Source organism: Cibotium barometz, chromosome 10 (genome assembly GCF_041138505.1).
Source record: "Cibotium barometz isolate CiBa-2024 chromosome 10, ASM4113850v1, whole genome shotgun sequence".
Lineage (NCBI taxonomy): Eukaryota > Viridiplantae > Streptophyta > Polypodiopsida > Cyatheales > Cibotiaceae > Cibotium > Cibotium barometz.
In genome coordinates this window covers 28,848,685-28,870,747 of record NC_141055.1, presented here as the reverse complement: position 1 = coordinate 28,870,747, position 22,063 = coordinate 28,848,685, and the positions used below count along the sequence as shown (strand labels likewise).

At 42.1% G+C, this 22,063-nt stretch overlaps 1 protein-coding gene across 4 annotated transcripts in view; it reads left to right on the top strand.

Moving 5' to 3' along the window:
* Positions 1-12,311, top strand: part of LOC147634754 (uncharacterized) — a 112,736-nt gene extending 100,425 nt beyond the window's left edge. For 2 of the 4 annotated variants that reach the window (XM_086803925.1, XM_086803926.1), the window contains 4 exons: positions 5,761-5,840; positions 6,224-6,384; positions 11,573-11,732; positions 11,834-12,311. In XM_086803925.1, coding sequence (XP_086660051.1) covers positions 5,761-5,840; positions 6,224-6,384; positions 11,573-11,722 — 391 coding nt within the window. In that variant the 3' untranslated portion in view covers positions 11,723-11,732; positions 11,834-12,311. Of the gene's footprint in view, positions 1-1,559; positions 3,241-5,760; positions 5,841-6,223; positions 6,385-11,572; positions 11,733-11,833 lie in introns of those variants that run through there. The other 2 variants (XR_015266790.1, XM_086803928.1) reach the window with 2 other exon arrangements.
* The last annotated feature ends 9,752 nt before the right edge of the window (positions 12,312-22,063 follow it).

Genomic DNA, 22,063 nt, shown 5'->3' with positions numbered 1-22,063 from the left:
TGCTTTACTTCCTCAGCTTATAAACAATGTAATTTTGTCAAAAAAAATGATAAAGTTGCAAGAATTCCAATACTCTTTTCTAGTTGAGGAGTCAACTAGAGCTACCCTTGCAGATATACTCACTTATAAGGAGGGCCCTATTTATTGTAAACAGGTACAACCAAAAATAGAAGAAGTTGAAGATGCAAAGATGGAAGGTACTTTTACCATGTTTTTTTATGGTTCTTATAGGAAAGCTCACAATGAAGTTTTAGGAGGGATTGTTATGTATGATCTTGGAGGCAACAAAGTGAAACAATTAACTGTGAAGTTGTAGGTAACAAGTCATAATGAAGCTGAATATGCAACTTTAGAAAAGGGTTTGCTCCTTGCACTTGATATGGAAATTAATAGGTTGAAGATCAAAGGTGATGCTTTACTTGCTGTAAACAAGTCTTAGATGTGTGGCAAAGTAAAAATATAGCTTTGAAAAAGATGTGTCAACAAATAAAAAGACTATTAAACAAGTTTGAAGAATGGTCTCTAAGGCATGTTGAGAGGAAAAAGAATGAGGAAGCTCATGCGGTAGCTCAGCAAAGTATTTCAAAAGTGTTTATTGTAAAAGCTAATTCTCCTTCGTATTTAGGAAGAGAAAGCTTAGAACATGAGAAACATTTTTTGTTGACAGGTCATTTTCCAGAGGGCTTGGAGAAATCCAAGAGGTATACTTTTGTCAAGAAAGCAATAAAATTCATCTTGATTAATGATGTCTTATATATGAAAGGTGCGAATTTGGTACTTAGAAGGGTACCATGGAGAGAGGAAATTTACAAGATCCTTGAAACCAACCATGAGGGAGCATGTGGTGGTCATTATGCTATGAAAATAACCTTGCATAAAGTATTTTTGGAAGGCTTTCCTTGGCCTAGCATTTAGAAAGATATATCACATTGGTGTAGGTCTTGCATACAATGTTAACAGCTAGGCAAGAGAGTGTTGAAATATGAGCTTAGGCATACATTTTTGTCTTATGATGTTTTTGAAAGGTGGGGTATTGATGCAGTGGGGCCTTTGCCCATGACATCTAGAGGACAGTGTTATGTTCTTACCACTGTGGATTATCTTTCAAAGTGGGCGTAAGCTCGAGTTGTGAAGCAGATTGAAGCCAAAGATGTAGCTAAGTTTGTGTATAAAGACATCTGCTGTAAGTTTGGTGTACCTTTGGAGCTTCTGTCAGATAATGAACCAGAGTTTAGAGGAGATCTCATGTGTGCTAAGCTGAAAATTCAACATAAGTACACTACCCCCTCCTATTCTCAGTGTAATGGAATGAATGAAATATTCAATGGTGAGCTTATTAAGATGTTGACCAAGATGATGGAAGGATGTGACAAAACTTGGAATTTAGAGTTGCGTGGTGCCTTATGGACTTACAGGGTTGCTATTAAAGTCCTTTCCATTTGGTATTTGGGAAGGAAGCTTTGCTACCTATAGAAGTTGAGATACCAGCTGTGAAAGTACTAATGAAGCATGAAGAAAATTGTGCTACTGCTTTACAACAAAGACTTTTGTATTTGCAGGAATTACGACTTGCCAGGATACAAGCCTCTGAGCATTATGCTCAAGTTTTGCTAAAGAACCAGGAGAGGTTCAACAAGGAAGTCAAAGACAAGGGCATTGGGAGAGGTGATCTTGTACTCAGAAACAACAACAGGCTCGATAACGCTTTTCAACCAAAGTTTCAGATCAAGCAGGAAGAACCATTTTATGTGATGGAGAGATTCAAAATGGAACGTATCAGCTTTAGGATGTACATGGGAAGTGGCACAAAAAGAGAGTGAATGGTTTTAGATTGAAGAAATACGTAGCCCATCTCATGACCATAATGAAAGATGAAATGTATTGGGCACAACTTGCAAATGAAGATCTTACGACAAGAAGAAGAAGAGAACTTTGGCATATGTGTTTTATTCGCTGCTGTTGAGCATGAATGCTCCAGCAGTTTGGGGGGAGGGCAAAGTGTATGAGGCTGAGAAATCAAACCAAAAAAACATGTATATATGTGTAGTGTCTTGGTGTTTTTGTTCCACACAATGACAGTTGGCTTGTATCTAGAGTAGGTGTGCTGGGTGTGTTTTGGTTTTACATCGTTACAATTTGTATCCTTATAGCATTGTCTGCTTGCATGAGTGGTATGTGTATTTGAGCTCAGGCCATGATGACAGTTCTTCCAGGATTTTCTTGATGTGGCTTGCATATCCTAATACAAGGTCTTGGCAGCAACAATGGCTTAGAGGTGTTCACAACTGACAATGGAAGAGGCACTTAATGGTCTCAGGCTTTGTTATTGGGAGAGTACTTGATAGTCTCAAAGGGTAACATGTATATTACTTGGTATGGGTGTTGATTTTGTGCTAGCACACACCATGGATCTTGAGTATGTGATATTGAGGTATGGGTATTGGGATGTAGTTGCCTCGCTTTGTATGTGACCATAAACCTATGGCGGAGTTTTTTGCACATGAACAAAGGCAAGACAAGTATGTGGGGTATTTGCTTTTGGGGCGAATGAGAATTTGGGCTAGTATGAAGAAATTGCCTCTTAAGAGTGTGAACAAGGGTTAGTGTGATGGTGTACTTGGGGGGGGGTAATTTGATATTTGGCGGCTCAGAAGAGTAGAGACACTCGTGCTTGTGTGGTAGGCGTGGAGCAACGCTCAGATCAGCAAGTCGGCAGTGGCAGTGGTGAGCAGCCGAGGTGGCGAGTGGGACTCGCTCTGATACCAATTAAAGATATTAGAGCTACAGGATCTCAAGCTGAAGCTAAAGTTTGGAGCTAAGGTGGATGAAATCGCTCCATGGTGTGTGTGTGTGTGTGTGTGTGTGCAGGGAGAGAGAAAGATAATACTGAGAGAGAGAGTATATGCACGACTCAATGATGGTTCTATTGATATGCTTTTGAATTTCACCAAGTACAATGCTTTTTGTAGGCTTTAGAGTAGGACCTTTCGACACATTCACAGGACACATGTCAGCACACACACACACACACTAATGACATGTGGCACTTATGCTATCCACCATAGTTGCATCCAAACTACGTCCAAATGTTCCAAACGTTTGGAACGTTCACTAACGTTTGGAAACGTAGTGAACGTGCACTTTTGATTCTATAGATTAAAAAAATGGACGCAAGTCAACGTCTTTTTTTTTTCCCGCTTTTCCGTACGTGCATGTAGCAACCTCTATGCGGCGTCTGTGTGGCGCTCAACTCTCTCTCTCTCTCTCTCTCTCTCTCTCTCTCGCCCATTTCATAGGTCACTTTGGCCTTTTGAAGACGTTAATATAACATTTCATTTCATTTCTCTCCGTCCCGCAAAATTGAAACTAAAGGTTGATAGTATTAGTAAGTGCTTTAATGTTCATTGATGAATCTTCAAACTTCATATTTCAAAATTTTATAAGTAAACTATAAATTTTTTATATATAAATTGGGGGTAGCGTTCACTATGTTTGGAATCTTTTCAGCACGCTTTCCAAACGTACTAAATGTATCGTTCACTACATTTGGAACCACCTTGCTGTCCACATATAAGGGGTATTCACACACACACACATACATATGAATAAGATTACACACATAGAATGGTTACGCACACAAGATGAACAGAGACATAAGCTCCGAAATACCCAACAATAGATATCCACATCATATGGGTCTAGTGGGGTGAGATCTCTCTGTGCTGCCCTCCACCTTGTGAGACTTGGGGGAGGGTTGGATGGCAAGAAGTCACAGTTTATCCTGGTGGGCAGACCACCAAAGTGTTCCCCGATCCTAAGCTCCATGTAGGCCCATTATGCTCTGGCTCAACTGTATGCATAAACTAGGCCCCAGCTATCACAGTAAAGGTATTTGTAGGACGTGGAAGGGGGACCGCTAGTGATACATGAAGGTAGATGAAGAGGATCACCTTCAGCTCGAGCTCATGAGCTCACCATCCTGGTTGCTCTGGCTTGATCCTCCGAGCTCCATGCGGGTCAACGGCCAAAAGTGGGAGACAATGTTTGTGAGGTGCAGGTCTCCCAGGTGGTGAGAGAGCTCCATCACCTATCCATGAATAGTGGAGGAGACAGACTCCGGATTCCACTCATGCTCTGCTGCTCAGAGTGGCCGGTCAGGATTGGTGAAAAATGAGAGACTTGGAGAGGAGCCGAAGTTTGCAAAAGCGCTGGCATCCACTGGAAGACATTTGAAGAAAACGTAGTCAACGGGCTGACTCGAGGAAGGCCACATGGAGACTCTGGGGGGAGGGCTCTCACTGGGGAAGCAGCGACCGTCATTGCTACAGGCTCCGAGAAGTGATGAATCAGTCTAGTGACGGAGCCTGCCTGGTGGCTCCTCTGAGGGTCAGGGCTTTTGGCGGTCGGCGGGAGTGCTTAGGAGAGGATACAAGGGGGTGGGGGGGAGATTGGCATTGAACTACTCCGTGGGAGGAGTCTCCAGATGGTACCCGACACTCGAGGGTGGTGGGGCTTTCGCTCCAGACAGATGTTCCTGTGATATATGCTGGAAACGGTTCTCTGAACCGCCGTTTCTACCTGGGCCCCTTTGGGCTAACTCGCCTGGCGGGCGACGTCACGCTTCTCTGATTAGGCGTCTATGCTGCCTCCACCTAGTTGTTTGCGGTTCGTCAGGGGTAGGGTGCTGGGGCTCTGTCTCACCAGAGGGAGGAGGTGGCGCTGAGGCACTCACTGCTCAGTCCGCTCTCACCACTCTGTGGGGGCTTGGGGGGGCCTGGACCAGTGTGTGGAGCTCGCCTAGCCTGGTGACAAGGGCAAGCTTTGGCGAGGTGACCCATCTGACGACAAATGAAGCACCGACAAGAAGGCCTGAGTACTCCGCTGAAGAATGGGGTCCCCCTGGAGGCATCAAGAAAGATGACATGTGGAACCGTCTCCAGAGAGGAAATGCTGAGGCAGAATGAAGGAATCCCAGCCATCGGCACCAGCATCAAGGCAGCTGCCCTGGGCGATTCCAACACTTGCCCTATCATTTCCCCAATGATGGGGAGAACTCCTTGAGGCTTGGAGAACAGACTGTGAGTGGGAATCCAATTACTCCAGCCAGAGGGTTGGAGGCAGGCTACAAACGTGCGAAGAACGCCTGGGCCGTGCGTATCGCAACGGGGCTCAACTGCCAAAATAAAGCAGTCCAAATGCTAAAACCTGATGTGAAAAATGCTGAAAGGGGGAAGCGGGGCAGAGGCGTGCAGAGGAGGCAAGGGTTAAAAAAGAAGGGGGTGGGTGCTCACAGGAGGGAGAGGGAGGCGACTCTGAAGCGGGAGAAGGCGGTGAGGAATGGCTGCAGAGCAGGGCAAGCTGGATGAAGAGGTGGTTAGGGCTCACAGGAGCAGGGGCAGCAGGCTTCGGTGAGCCAGAGAACAGAGGGCGGCGAAGAATCGAGGGAGGAGGGAGGTGGGCTCAGAGGGCGGCAGGCGGAGGAAAGCAGGGTGGCGGCGCAAATGAAGACAGGGCAGAGGCGGAGTTAAGGCTACGCGCAGGGCAGAGGGGTGCGAGAGGGAGACAGGGGGACTGGTGCAGAAACGTGCAGGGAGAGGGGGGGATAAGGGGAGGGGGGGGTAGGGGGACGAGCGTGCGCAGGGGGAGCTCCAGCTCGATGCTTAATCAATAATGCATATGGCCTGGGATGAGTAGTGTTGTTCATTCATGCAAGTGCAAATTTACCTAGTCATAAATTTTCCTCCTTTTTGCATGTGATAGGGATGATCTGGAAAAGCTTGATTTTGAAATAGAGTGCTTTTTGTTGGAAAGCTGGGTAAAGCAGGTTCACAAGGAAACTGGTACGTGCCTCTTACTGTTCTTTAATATCATGAAATCGCTTGCTACATGCTTGCTCAGTACTTGCATCGTTTTTTCATAATACTCCCGTTTTGCATCAATTTGAGGTGCTAGTAGTGTGCTCACGTCTGCAGCTCACATGCATGGGTGGTTGGAAATCAGAGGCTTGGCAAGGGCTCTTTCTAAATGTTTTTTCTTTCCTGGGATAGAGATATTTATATGTTTTAAAGAAAGGAAAGGGACATATCACAAAAGGTGCTGTCAGATCACTCTGGCATCATTTACAAATTAAAACTAGCAGAAGCAGAGAGATCCTGGCTCATCAGTTGGGCTTGTTCTAAATGTGTTTGTGTCTGCATATGTTGTTTGCATGTTATATTTCTAGGTATTACTTATTTTGAGAACCTTGTCACAAAACAAGTTGCGGTGGAGAAGCCAGCACATAACACTAGCTATAAATCTTCTCTAGCTAACCACAATGGCTTAAAGGTGATGCCACAGCAAAAGCTATTATGGAAAGCTCGCAGATGGGATCTTCATCATGCGGTGTGTTATCTGCAACTCATCTGTTTTTTCCACTTTTAAGATTAAAGCTCCATATTTGTGGCTTAATTATTATCATGCGTGCTTTTTAAAATCATATTAGTCATCATTATCATAATATTGCTTAGATTGTAACCACAGCGAAGATTGGGGGTGCAAATAGGGGACTTAATAAACGTCACACCTGCCTTACAAAGTTAAAGGTTCTTTGAGGTATGCTTTCATGATCCCCAGGTGCAGATGACACACTGAATGGGGAAATTTTGGGGCATGATAATAGTGGTTACAAATTTATGATGTTCTTATCAGAAGCAAGCCATGCAGTAGTACATCACCTGAATTCGACAGCATTTGCTGCCTGTTTACAAGAGGTAATGCAACATTTCAAACAATTACCTAACTCGAGAGGATATATGTTAGGATCACACATACCTGGAAGCCTCTAAGGACTAAGATAACCCACATAGCATCTGGCACAGATGACCACGATACTATCTGGCTAGCTACTCACCACCTAGCCATAGGTTCCCTTCCAGAAGCATCCTTGAGCCAGAGGTCGAAATTTCCCCCTTGGCACCCCACACCACCAAGACATGCGGCCGTCTGGAGCTACTCCTAGGCGAGACGTCCTCCTCTCCTTACAGACATGTATGCTAGAGAGCTTTGCTATCATATAAAATCTTACTGGATACCCACATTCCATGGGTTATAGAATGCAAGGGGGTGAGTAAGTACATCAGCCCCCGGTTTAGCTCCACGTAATTGGACAGCCCATATTTTCTTAAAGAGGTCATGAGAGGCTAGTATGTTCAGTCGAAGCAGATAACGTCATGAAAGAACAGTTGATTGCTTTTCATGGCATCTCCAGATGCCTCCGGGCTGTACTGATCAGCATAGCAAGGAGTCCAATGTCTGGTCATACAGTCCGTACAGTGTACTGACAGATATACAGGTGACCATATGGGGGTTGGCAAGACTGTTGGGCTTGGGCCTGGCATGTGATGCTAAGTTGGACTGAGAAAAAGGAAGGGTAACCCAATTTTTTTTGTAAGAAGGAATGTAGGCTAAGTTTAAGGTGTACATGCTTTATAGGGATGACCACAGGGATGCTCTCATACGCTTGTAGATTTTTGGCCAATTCATGCTTTTTATCCACGAGCTAATGCTTGCAGCCATCATTGCTTGGCCCCTCCAATCCACCATCGCCTTAACTTGCGTAAAAATCTTCCCAGTGCCTTGCAAGAGTCAAAATTGGCTTGCTATGTGGCTTGTTTTTGAGTAAACTGCATGGCTCACCATAAATCCTCAAGAAAAACAACTATTGCCCTAGGAACGTGTGATTTCTTGAAAATCTCGGCAACTGCATAGAAAGCGGTCCACCCATGTCCAATCCCTTGGGATTTTGGATAATGCTTTTGCGATTGCCCTCCCACAAACAAAAAGGTGGAGTTGAGTCCAAGGTATCCAGGTGGCTTCATTGGCTCTAAAATTTCTGGCCACCAATTTAATGAGGACAACACGTGTTGGAATTAGGGTTAGGGTTGCAACAATTCACACACACAAGATAGAGAAGCTTGAGAGCACACAAACTCACTAGATTAGAATGAACAAATGTGTGCCAGATACAAAAGATAAGTACACACCCCAAAATGAGTAGATAAGAGGGTGTACATACGCACGGGGGAAAAAAACTCCTAGTGAGGGAAAAAGTGCCCCGGCGGTCCTAAGTGTGTTCACACACATCACTACAATATAATGCTACAACACGTTGACTTCCATCTAAAAAGCAAGACGACTACTAGCCACCCAGAAAACTGTTCCTACTTTCTCAAAGTTGAAGAGTTGTATTATTGGTTCGTTTAGTAGATGATTTTGAAGAGATTCCTTTAACCAGGAACTAGCCCAAGACAGAAACTTCCATCATAGGCAACATCCGTTCCAGTGTGGAAAAGGTTCCATGAAGACATTTGAGTCCCTGATTTTGGTAAACCAAAGGGGATTCCACCTATATCTTATGGAATGCACACCATGGACAGGGAATAGGTGAGGTATTAACTTCCCACTTGAGTGGAAGTAACCTGATGTGGAGGTTGTGTACTTAGGTCCTCAGTGACGTAAGAGGACAATGGCGCTAGATACACAACACTCTGGGTGTTAATCGCATCACTTGGCACTAGGATCAGACTGATAGCCAAGCTAATACATAGTTGGCTAAAGTCATGAACTTGCTTGAACTTTAGGACCTATATCAGGAAATCCTTTGTGCATGAAATAAGTTGAATAGAGAGTTTCAATCAATTGTTGCATCCTTTGGGACGGTGATGAAACTAATTGATACGACCTCTCTAATCAATGGCTTGTGTTCGAGGAACCTGTTTTGTCTTTGGAAATCTCCATGTCTTGTTGAGATACCAGTAAACATTGACATACGAGAAGCTAAGTTTGACTCATGTAATTATAAGAAGCTTACCGCAACAAGGAAAGACCTGATTTGATGAAGGAAAGTAACTAAACCAATTGACTGCGATAGTTGGTTTCAATTGGGGAGTTGTCTTTGTGGTACAACACTTAGGTTTTTCGGCTATTGAGGAGCCACTAGTTACAAGGTTTTAGTTGGTGAAGACCAACAATTCTAGTAACCAGAGTTGGTAAAGCTGGTGAACTGCTTTTAGTTCCAGTAAACAAAATGGTTTTGACTTTTGAAGGTAATCCTTTAATTGAATTAGTAACTTCCACAGTTATGGATTGGTGCATAAAAGTTTTTTCATACAGAGAACCAATCAAGTACCTTGTCACTGTGAGATGATGATCTAGTGGACAATACTTGGTAGCCATTGGTCATGCACACCTTGTGATGTACCCTACCCTTAGGTCTTTTTATAAAAGGTACCCGCCGTGAGGAGTATGATCCCTTTGTGTGTGTTGTAAAACCTAGTTTTGGATAGTATGCCTTGCAAGAGAAGAGAGTAGAATCTAGAAGAGCTAATAGCCTTCAGTATGGATTAATCTGTGGATGCACGAAAACTTGGGGAGTCTGACCTTTGGGCCAGAATACAGCTTGGAAGAATACTAATTATTTAGGAGAAAGTTGATTAACAACTTATTCTTCAGTAACAAGTTGGCAAAGGACAGCAAAATCCAGATGTGTCTAACTTGAAGCACAGGATTAGCTAGTCATTGGTAGGACCATTCCATTTGGAAAAATGGCAAGCCATGGCTTGAAATACCGTGATGCCATAGATGCTGCAGGCGGGAACCCAAACAGTTTACATGAATAACAAATGTGAGGGAGATGGGGCATGTAGAATCAACTAAAAATAAGCCCTTAAGCCACGAAGATCCACCCAACAAATAGGATTCAGATCCTCACAAGGCTTTTGGAAGGTTTGAGTTTAGGCACATGGAGGAAAGCTGGTGGAAGCAGATTTGGGTACTCGAGTTTTCAAGTTTAGAGGTGCCTCTTTCTTTTTGCTTGGCTACATGTGTACACACCCCTGGTCAACCATTGCTCAAAGTTTTCTTGAACATTTACAGTGTACTTAGCCAAAAAAGAATTCACACACTGTATTCTTGCAAAGAAATATGCACACTATTTGTGCATATGTTGCCCAAAAATGGCAAAATTTTCCCACAAAACAGGCTTGCCGTATTTCAACCGCTTTTTGAACAGCCTCCCATGCTCAATCTATGCCCCAACGCCCATTCAGCCCCTGAAATGCCACCTATTCATTAATGGCCACTTGTACGGGTGTCCGAATGGCCACCTGTATGGATGTCCCCACAATTGCATGGACAGCGTACATGTCCATAGAGTTGTACAACCTGTACAGACAGAGGTCGTGCTGCCATGTACAGCACATGTTTTGTCTGGGAGCACCGGCTTTTACAAAAACAGCCCGTTTTTCTGAAAAAAAAAGCCTTCTGGTTTCCTCTCCTAGTTATGATCTCCTCCGTTCCCCCTGAATCTTCACATATGCAGATTCAGCTCCTGTTGAAGCTCCTGGACATGATCCTGCAACGTTGGTAGAAAGCACATGCTAGCAAAAGCACTTCCCCTGGCAGCAACCGTGCTTTGAAAGCACTCAGCCGAACCTGGAAGCCGCTAAGGGCTAAGATAATATGCATTGCATTTAATGTTCATGACCATGATAGAATCTGGCTAGTGACTCACCTCACAGCCGTAGGTTTCTTCCAAACACCATCCTCGAGCTTGAGGTTTAAATTGTTGTGAGCCAGCCCCGCCTAGACAGTAAGCATTGGCATCCCATAGCACCAACTTCCAAGATGTACGCGTGCTTGGAGCTACTCCTTGCACAGAGGTCCACGCTGCTGTTCATCCATAATCCCCACAACTGAGCCCAAGGTACACCTCTATAGACCAACCCTGGCTATTTTTAACACTTAGCTCCCAAATCAGGCTTTTTGCCATTTTTAGTCACTAGTGTGCCTTTAATGCGACCTAAGGCCAGCCCTGACCCCCTCATTGCTAGCCCTAGCCTCTTAGGTAGGTCCAATCATCCCGGCTAAGCGCTAACCTTAATCTTGGTTTAGCTTATCCCTTAACCCTAGGTCATCAACCCATGGTTAATACTGGCCTCAACCCCCTAAGCCCAGCTAAGCCCTGACCTTAATCCTGGTTTAGCTCATCTCCTTAACCCTAGGTCATCAACCCTTGCGTAATACTGGCCTCAACTTAGTTCAGGATATAACAACATAGGACCTGAATTCAGACCAACTCTCAACTCGTCTGCGTAGGTAGTGCAAAGTATGGATGGCATACAACTCACTTGGATTAAGTAAGAGTTGGATCACATTGACTTGACAAGAAGATGAGGTTTCTCATTGATAAATAGCCCAACATGGTGCAACACACCTACCCATTTCAAGGAATGTAGGCAAAGGATCATTGTTACATCTCAAGCTCGAGGTTCGTTAATAGGATTACGTCATGCACATAAGTTAATCAGGGGTTGGGTTGAGGCATCTTAAGGAGATACCAATCTAGTGGTGTGAGGTCAACCACCCAAAAAGGGTGCTCTATACATGGTCGCTGGCTTAGTTTGAACATTCGGAAAATGCACCTGAAATTTTACATTGCTCCTCAGCCTATACAGAAAAGAATTCGATTGATGATTTTCCATGCTCTTGAGTTTGTGTGATATTCAGCTCTATTGCTTTAATCATTTTGCAGATCATATGGAATGGAGGTTACAAAGAAGTAGCACATGTCTTGGGAAGAAGCTTGATTCGGAGGACTAGAAAGTTACACCAACAGCATATGAACATGCTTAATTTAGTTGTTGCAAATCACGTCTCATCCATGGAATGTAATGCACCATAGTCACTCTAAGGTATATTAATACCTTATTAAAGTGTTAGATTGTGTCACAACTAGAGTTATGTTGTGATGTGTCAAAGGGTTAACATGTGACCTGTCGACTTGCCCATGCAGGAGGCCACTACAGAAGAAGTGATCTGACCTTTCATGCTTGTGGACTTTAGTGCCAATGCATGACGAGAAGGCATTTGACACTCATGTGGGAGTTGCAGACCACCCTTGATCCTTCCCCGACTCCCTCAAAGGGTGTGCATATATTTCCTGACCAAATTGCATTGACAGTATTCATTAGTGTTCTCGGTGGTCTGTGCACATCACATCTACCAATTATGTCGAGCAACGAGGCTGCCTTACAAATGGCTGATAGGAGAAGCTCTTTTTACCGAAAAGGAAAGGTCTTTTAGAGTGATTGTGAAGTCCAATTTTATGTACCCGAGGACCACAATGTAAATAATCACAACAAGAGTGAGAAGGTTTTTGAAAACCTTTTGAATATTTTTTGTCTCATGTTTTGCTCTGTAAGATTGATATGTGAATCAATCAGTATCAAAGTAAGTATTGAGTAATGACTTCCAAAATTTTCATCTTTTCTAAGAGTTTAGTATGAATTGTCTTTACTAGCACGCTATTTAAAGAAAGGCAACCACTATTTTATATTATTTTTTAAAGTAACATCTTTATAACTAATTTTCACCAAAGGTGAGGTAGAGTACCCAAGCCAAGTTATTGCAGGAGGATTTATCCAACTGAATCTACCCAAGGCACAAGGTTCAATGTCACTAAGAAGAAAAGGGCATGAATAATACATAAGAAAAATAGATCCTTACACCTGGACACAAGTAGCAGCCTGTACATAGCCTCCATTATCATAACTATTATCTAAAAGATACTCTATTCCTGTAAGAGCTTTAACCATTCTCCAATGTTGGCTAGGTTTCTAGTAAAACCCTTAGATCCCCCACCACATCAAGGGAGTTGTTAACTCGGACCATTGCATCTTCCACTGATTGGAAGATTGTATCAGAAATTTGATGATGAGTCCAATCACCTTGCCTGTGTACTCTTGGTTTAGCTTCTCCGCCATTGCGCCAAGCATGACATAGAGCCAACGGTGCAGTGCATCATGTATTGGGATGTGTGCTCTAGACTCTATTTGAAGATATTTTTGCCATGTAGTGAGAAAGCTCACTAAATAACTCTTTACACTCTTCTTCTTGCAGCCCATGATGGCATGAGCAATGTTGGATAGCCTTGGCGAGTCTAAAAATATCTCATTATGCAACTCTTCCCACTCCTTGTAATTTGGCCCATGTTTACTTTGTGCATGAATTCTAGAATGTTCCTAGGCTTGAAAAGATAGCAAACCCATGAAAAGCATGTCCTTCTTTAGCTACATTGTGCAGACTGCTAGCATATATTTGGTTGTGAGCCATATCCAGAGAGTCCATACTCTTAGACTTGGTTGGGAGGCTTAAAGGATCACCCTTGACATTTAGAGAGTTTTTTGGTGGAGGAGGTTGTACAAGGAAACAAAGATTTCCTCTTTTATTTGGCTTTCTCTACATGGTGGTCTTCCAGTGCAGATTAGTCGTTGGTGCTAGCCTAGCTTGTGTAATATGTGCAAGAGCTTTAGAGACAGTCTATCATTGCTTTGTTCCCATCTTTTATTTGGTGTTCTCTACGTGGTGGTCTTGCCACCAGCCAATGGAAGATTAGTTGTTGGTGTTAGACCAACTTGTCCGAGATGTGCAAGAGCTTGAGAGACAATCTAAAAAATACTCAAATTTACTAGGATCGAAGCTAATAGCCCTAATACCAATGTAAGAAAGGGGATTACACTCAATAGGGATAGAGTACATACATCCTAGTACTCATTACATAGAATGCACACTAGGGTAGACAAACCACCTTGGATCCTTGAGCAATAAGCTTCACGAGAAGATTGTATATCAAAAGATGTCAGAAGGTACAAAAGCTATCCCAAAAGTGGCTTATATAGTCGGTTACTCCTAGGACTATTCACACATGGGCTACACGTAAGTCCAAGTCTTATGTCCTAAATCATGTTTCTGCGACCTCATTCCATGTGTGTGTGCAATACATCTAAGCACATAATTTCCTACATTACACAATAGCCCACTCCTCTTCCAAGATACACATTGTCTAGCTTTCTCTTCTCACTTAAGCAACATTAAACTCTTAGATTCATCACCAATGACTAGTTATTTCCATAAGACAAGACATCCTCCTTACAAGGCCCAAGACATTAATAAGATGGCAACATGCAACATTGCTCAATACAATCCTCTCTCTCCCCCTGATTCCTCTCTCCTCTTCTATCCTATACAGTACTTTGTTGTCCATCTCCACCACTCATCTAGATACTACCCATTACAAAAGGCCATTACCATGAAAGGCTACTAGCTCATTGGTGGTAAACTATGCTTCTCACTGCTAATACCTAGGTGGTACGAAACCACTATAGTGTTTGGTCAAGACCCAACACTTTAGTGGTTTCAAACCACCTAGCTAGCTCTACTTACAAAGACAACTATACAAGTCCATTGGTGGTAAACTATGGAGCTTGTCACTGCTAATACCTAGGTGGTTTGAAACCACTAAAGTGTCTAGTCAAGACCCAACACTTTAGTGGTTTCAAACCACCGAGCTAGCTCTCCTTAGCTGAGCGGTATGGTTGTGCCCAACACCCTAAGGGGGCAAAAAATTAGTTCATATGAGTTAGACTATTGTATGAAATGAGCCTAGGGGACGATTATTGTGTGAACTAGAGGACTCATCTACATGCTTGTAATATTTCAAAATGAATGATTACAACACTAAAGTAAATCACATTTGTACGTCATGATATGCATAGTGAGACTTTAGACATCGTAGATAAAATACAATGCAGAAAATAGACAAAATACATTAAGTAAAAGATAACAGTCAGCTCCAACCAAAACGGAAATTGGATTGGAAATCTCAAATCTATAATCCTCATACAATCTAGCTTCCTCTTCTCCACGTAAGTAACATAAGGTTCTTGGCTTCATCACTAGAAGACATCCTCTTTACAAGACTTGACTTATCATTAATAACATGGCAATATGAAACACTACTCAATATAATGCTCTCTCTTTCTACCCCTCTCCTCTTCTATCCTATGCACTACCATGGTATCCATCTCTACCATCTAGGTACAACCCATTATGAAAGGTCATTATCATAAAGCACTATTGGCTGGTACTTTAGACATCACAGATAAAATACGATACATAAAAAAGACATAATCCATTAAGTAAAAGACAATAGTCAATTCCAAGATGATATACAATCTAGCTTCCTCTTCTCTACTTAAGCAACATCAGGCTCTTAGCTTCATTAGCAGCAGTGACCAGTTATTGACCTAATATAAGACATCCTCTTTCCAAGACTTGACTTATCATTAATAACATGGAAACATGCAACACTACTCAATATAGTTCTCTCTTTCCTACCTCTCTCCTCTTCTATCCTACACACTACCATGTTGTTCATCTCTGCTCATTTGGGTACTACCCATTACAAAAGGTCATTACCATCCATGAAATACTATTGGCTCATGATGTGATTCTTATAGGTGAGATAACTACAAGTCCATCAGTAGTGAACCACGGAACTATTCACCTGATGCTAACACGTGGCATGCTCAGTGTGGACACCACACTAGCAATCGAACCATTCTCTTGATTTTTAAGACTTCAACAAAAATTATAACTATGTTTAGTTCTATCCTTTCTCACTCGGGTCTCAGTTACCCCACCAAATACAAATTCAATCTTTATTTATGAGCTATCTTCTGGGCTCCTACTCTCTTCGATGCCTGCTGAGACTAGAGCTCCCTCTTTCTTCTCTCCTGGTCTGTTGTGCTCTACTTGAATCACTTTGGCATTTGAAATATTCAGCCTTGCCCTGTTCATGGTGGAGACGTCCATCTTGACAGCAACGTAAATTTTGGAGAAATGGCATCCGAATTCCTCCTATTGGGGTGGCTCTCTACTAGCCTAGTCGGTTGTTTTGGTGAGGAGCATTGGCATTGTCTCCATGTGCATGATTTTCTACCTCTGCATGGCTTTGGATTGGGTGGTGCGGCTTCCACCAAGAGACATGGGTGGGTCTAGTTGTGGTTGGTACCTACTAGTAGGTCTACTAAGGACTCTCTACTAGTCCTACTTCGGCCAATTCATACTCCTAGGTTTGGGGGATTGCTCCTCTGCATGTTCCATCATGAACCTCTTTATATCCACCCAGCTTGATGGTTGTGAGTATCTTGCACGCATTACATGGGTGGCTATGTGTTGTAGGTACTATTGTGCTTGCCTTAGCAAGCCTTTTTTTGTGTGTTGTTGCACTCTATACACTGGCTAGCTCTTTCCTGATTTTTTTGACTTCTTAGGCCAGGGTGATTCCATTGAGCTTTCTAAAGTTTACTTCTTTTTTTCTTGTAGTTCTTCTTTGACTCCTTGCCATCCCACTTGGCCCAATTCTAGAAGCCTTCATTCATTTTGTCCTTGTGCCATGTCTTCACTATTTTATGTGATTTCTCGACATATTGAAAGACTTCATTTCTCTTTGTTAGTTCCACTTGGGCAATGGTCTCAATGCCATATCTAGCTCTTCCATTGTCACCATTTGTGAGCCCTTTTGTGTCTTCCTTGAAGTCATGCTTTCTTACAGCTTCTTCTTCAATGCTTGTATTGTTTTTCTATCTTGCTCTCGTGTTGTTCTTTGAACTCTCAAAACTAGCACTTCTAGCTCCTCTACTTACAGCTAGAGTGTATATTTTCATTCTTTTTATCTTTTGCTATTCTTTGAACTCTTAAAAGTTGGCCTTCCAGCTCCTACTTGCACCTTGAGTGCAGATTCACTTTTTGTTTTATCAAGCTACTTGGTGGTAGAGCGAATATGTGCTCCATGAGCTCGTTTAGTGGTATGTTTTCCATGGTTATGCTGGTCCATATCACTATTTCTTTTCCATACTTTATTGGTTCACATTGTGTCACCACCTTCTTTCCTTCTACTTGCAAATTTGTGAACTTCTTTTTCCAATCCTCTAGTTTCTACATCAGCTTTTTGTTTTATGTTTAGAGTTTCTAGACTTGTGTCATGGCTTCAATGCATGCAAACAAGTTAAATCCACACTTCTTTCTTTGAAATGTTTTCTATTTTTCTTGAAAGCTCCAATATAATTTGTTTGAAAGCTCCAATATAATTTTCTTTATTTTCTTAGATACATAGAATGGTTACATTCGAAGGATATGTATCCTCACATTCGGTGTCGCACCATTTCCTTCACAAAGGAAGAAGAGGTAGAGTTATTAATGAACCTTGCAAACCTCAATAAGTATACAAATATTTCACAAGTTAGACAAGAGGTTCAATGTCTTGTATGTAAGCTGTTAATTGTTTTTTTTTCATCACAAGGTGACTCGGGTGCATGTTCCATGCACACCAAGCCATGATATTTTTCTTATGCAATGTTTTGGTCTTGCAAATCCAAATATTCTGCTACAGAAGCTAACAGAGAATGAACGGAAGTGGGCGACCACAATAGTTGCTCGCATAATAAAAAAGTGGGCAAACCAAGTTGGTTTAGTGTCCCAATGGCACTATTGTCCCAATTTATTTTTCAAGTAATATTTGTGCATAACTCTAATATTTGTGTCAATAACATTACTTATGTAGCCCCAATTTTCTTAAAATTTTCCATCTTGATTTGTAATTACAGGATGACTTCAAGAAGATAATTCAAATGAAAACAAGAGGATTTCCTAAGGAAGGAGAATGCACAGAAGATGAGAAGGAAGTGTACCAGAATTACTCGAAGGAAACAAAGTTGATTTTCAACGAAAAGGGGTACACATTCATAGCCATCGCAAATCCTACAAATGGAAAGGATTTCTTTGATGTTGTATTTAAGTACCAAGATTAGCATGAGAAGCAACAACAATTCACAATAGAGAAGCTACAACTCATAGCCTACTCTAGCTTGCCTCTAAATGAGTAAGTCGAGTTTGCGGTGTAAAAACAGCAAGTTGGTTCAAATAATGTAAGAGTGTAACGTATGGCTACTCTATTTGTGTAGAAAGAGCAAGTTAGCTCACATAATCACTAAAGGAGAGAATGCCATGAAGGCTACACGTGTACAATGCAGAGAACTTGGATTCCGTGTGTTCTTCACAACAAGCACGTATATTGGCATCACTTAATAACCACATCACTTGATATGAAGTGCAAAATGGAAGAAGAGAAGCCAATCTTGTTGCGGGAGGTTCACCAGGAAGGAGAATCAAAGGGAATAATGTCCTTAAAAGATTATTTGAGCGATTGCAAAGCAAAGCACTTCAACATCGCATTTGTGTCATCTTAGCAAAAAGTAATGCAGTCTTTGATCGCAGCATCGGCTCAGCCACACCTCATGTGTACAGCAAGACGCACCATATATAGGTATGCTTAGAACAAAATACTTCATTCCATGAGCTTGTGCACCAGGTATAGGTATGCCTAAAAGACTACTTCTAAATTGTCATATTTATTACCAGGTGGTGGGTTTTGATGAAAGACATAGTTTCTTTCCTTGAGCTTGGTCATTCCATACAGATGAGTGGGTGTTGAGTGAGGTTGAGGATATGACATATATCTAGAAATATAGATAGAAGAACTTAGTGGAAAAGAGGTTTGGAGTTTGTTCCCATGGTGGTTAGATTATGCCAATGGGACATACCCCCCTAATGAAGAGGCCTTGTGGAAAGGTATAGTCCCATGCCTTGCTCCATGTTATCCATTTGTTTGACGTAATTTTGTGGAAAGGTATAGTCCCATGCCTTGCTCCATGTTATCCATTTGTTTGACGTAATTTTGTGAAGAAGATCTACATCACCCCCTAAGCAGTATGGAGTTAAGGGATTAAAACAACCTACATGATGTGGCAAGAAAGGTGTAACAAGGGTAGGAAATGGGAAAGCATTGCCTACCAATGTCACAAAAGAAGTAGGTGGGCAAGACAAAGGTGCAACAAATCTTGGCACAAAAAAAAAAGGTGGCAAGTCAACTGTGGAGAGAAGCATTGCCTACAAATGTCACAAAAGAAGCAAGTGGACAAGGCAAAGGTGCAACAAATCTTATGTTATATACACATTGTATTATGTGCATATACTAGGAGGCTAACCCACCTTAGGCATGTGAGCATGGGAGCATGGGAACATGCTCTAGTGGGTCAAGGGTTAGGCCTAACCTTGGGTTACGGTTAGGGTCAGGGAACCAAGGGTCACACATGGAAATGGAAGGTCAAGAGTCACTTGAGTGCTCTAGCACTCTTGAGGGGGGTTCTCTTGTGTATAGCATGGTATCTGGTATCTACTCTCTTGCCATTTCACATTAGAGCTACGTGCTGCTAGATTGAAGGCATACCTCTTGGTGGTATGTGACACCAAGGTTAGGTATGTGGTGAACTTCATTATTTTTATGTGTGCACCCTTAGGCTTGGGGGTGGTCGGGTGGATGAGTATATGCCTGGATTATGCATGTTTATGCATAGTGATTAGCTAGAGAGATCTATGAGATTTTAATAGTGGTATCAGAGTGGTCTTTAGTTAATTTTGGATGTTTTTTCTCTTGTTAATTCTCTCATTATACCAAATTTTTAGCATTTACTAAGCAAAAAATGTGCTTTTTTGGTTTATTTTGGTGTCTAACGTGTTGGGAACATGCTTCTTGACTTGGATGGACGTATTGACGATGCGAGAGAATTTCGTGAGTATAAATGTGAGAGATCTATGGGATTTTAATAGTGGTACCAAAGTGGTCTCTAGTTAATTTTGGATGTTTTTTCTCTTGTTAATTCTCTCATTATACCAAATTTTTAGCATTAACTAAGCAAAAAATGTGATGTTTTGGTTTATTTTGGTGTCTAACGTGTTGGGAACGTGCTTCTTGACTTGGATGGACATATCGACGATGCGAGGGAATTTCATGAATATAAATGCTTTTTTTTTCTCTTTTTCATGGGTAAAATAAGCATTTTGTATATTTTTTTTTATCAGAGTTTTGCACATGATATTGTGGATAATTTTGGTAGAAAGGTTCCCCTTACATCTCATGAAAATTAAGGAATTTTTTCCTTAAATTTTTGACATTCTTTGACCATAGAATTAGTAATTTATATGTTTTTTTTAACTTTTTTTTGTTTTTGCGAAATCCTGCATGCGTGTTGACTTGTTAAACAACTTGCATCAATCACCGATGAGTATCTGTGCAACACGAGGGGAACACCTAGTCAAGAAGGTGTGTAGAGAGGGAGGGAAGGGTAATGCAGCAAGCAGCAAAGGGGTGGAATACTGCAGTGTGGTAAAGAGAGAGAGAGAGAGGGGGGCTTTTTCTCTGTTTTTTACGGAGTGAAAAAAGCGCTGCCGGAAGAGGGCACCCTGTGCAGGCCATCCAAGCCTCCTCTAGCCGTTAGGAGGGGTCAACCCGACTTTCACCTCTGCTAAGCTTCGGTCAACCTCTTTGCTATGCGCCTATGCACCTGCCAGCCGCTCCTACTCCTCCTCAGCAGTGCTGTCGAAAGGTTCCATAGCTAGCACCTGGAGTGCGGTGAAGCACCACCCCAGACAGAAGGCCTTGGTGGACGTCTATGTCGATTGTTGTAGGGCCGGCCAACTCTCAGGACCGCGCCGCCGGCCCTCCCACTGGCTGCGAAGCCTTCGTTTTGTCACCCATCCTGCTGCCTCTGCTCACCTCGTCGTGTAGCCATGCACCACCCGCATCTCTATCTTCTTGGCAGTGCCGGGAGGTGATTTATACGGCCCTCCAAGAGCACGTTGTTGTCTCGTAGCTGGAGTCGCAGCCTCAAAGAGACATTCCACATGTAGCTTTTGCTAGCGCTGTTTCAGCGCTTCCACTTCCTTGAGTATGTCGACGTGGTGAGTAGCCCGTAACGCTCCTCATTTAACCATGATTTGTCTGCTACATTTTGTGCTGAGTGATCCTCTGGAAGTAAAATAACGGCTCTCACAAACCATCTTACTTTGCTAAAAGGCCAACCGTTTTAAAACAACATTTTACTTTGCTTATATTTTGCCAAAAGAGACCACCTTTATTTTTCTGAATGACACAGCCTTCTTTGGTGGATAGTTTGAGGTGTTTCTCACCTTCGTCATTCTACCAAGGCAATGGTGATTAAGTGTCCACTATATGTTTTACATGTAGAGATGTATTTGCACATGAAGTCAAGATTATTCTTATCTTCTTGAAAGGTGGGCATGTTGAAATATTTTGATGGCATAAACGCACATTATTAACCATCTTTGGCCAGACCTTGCTATAGGCAGAGGTGGTTGTTCCACCTTGTGTCCATTTTTTTTGGGCACATTAATGATGGTCTATCCATGCGGGCAATTTTGAAGTTTATTATGCATTTCAATGCATAAGAAGGACTTTGTTTATGGTGTCATTATTTATTATCGGGAAAGGATTTATTATTTGATTTTTCAAGCATTGCGTTGGCGAGTGGTTTTAAGGCTCCTTGGTAGCAAAGTTAAATTGTTTTTGTGCCACATATATGTGTGTCTTTGTACACAAATTTTATTTTGGCACACGCATTCACGGTTGGTGAATGGGATGGTGTTATGGTTCAACCTTTGTTTGATTCCATTTTTCCATGATTTTTTTTCAAGTTTATCTCGTGTGGAATTCTTTCTTATTGGACATGTTCCTTGCTTTCTTTGATGATGGTTGGAATCTGCGTTCTAAGTGTGTCTCACCTTTGACACTTGTCCATGATAGTTTATTTTGCACTTGTTTAAGTGTGAGTCTCCTAAGCCTTTAAGACAAATTATATCATGGGTTAGTTGACCTAGTTGTTTTGGTGGATTTTATTGGATGGTTTCTAAGTTTTATATGGACTCATCAGCTTCTTCTGCCTAGATTACTTGCATTTGGGGGTTTTTAATGAGTGCTACACACATGTGTTTCACTTGCTTACTTGGGAGTTCTGCTTGAATGACACCACGTTCATATACTCTAGATCGATGAGTTAGTCAGCGGTTTTAATGCTTCTTTTGGCATGATCAATGACTATTAGATGGCATGCATTGATTTTTATAATCAACTATGGTTTTCATGGATTCGAGGTGCTCCTGTACTTCTATCCATGGTTTTTTGAGGATCTTTTGATCTTTTGGATAATATCATGTGCTTTGAAGGTAGAGTTTGCCTTCGTTTTTGCACGTAATTTTGGAGTATGTTCCTTATACTCTATATGTATTCCAACTTAGATACCTAGTTGCTTATGTATCTAGGTGTATT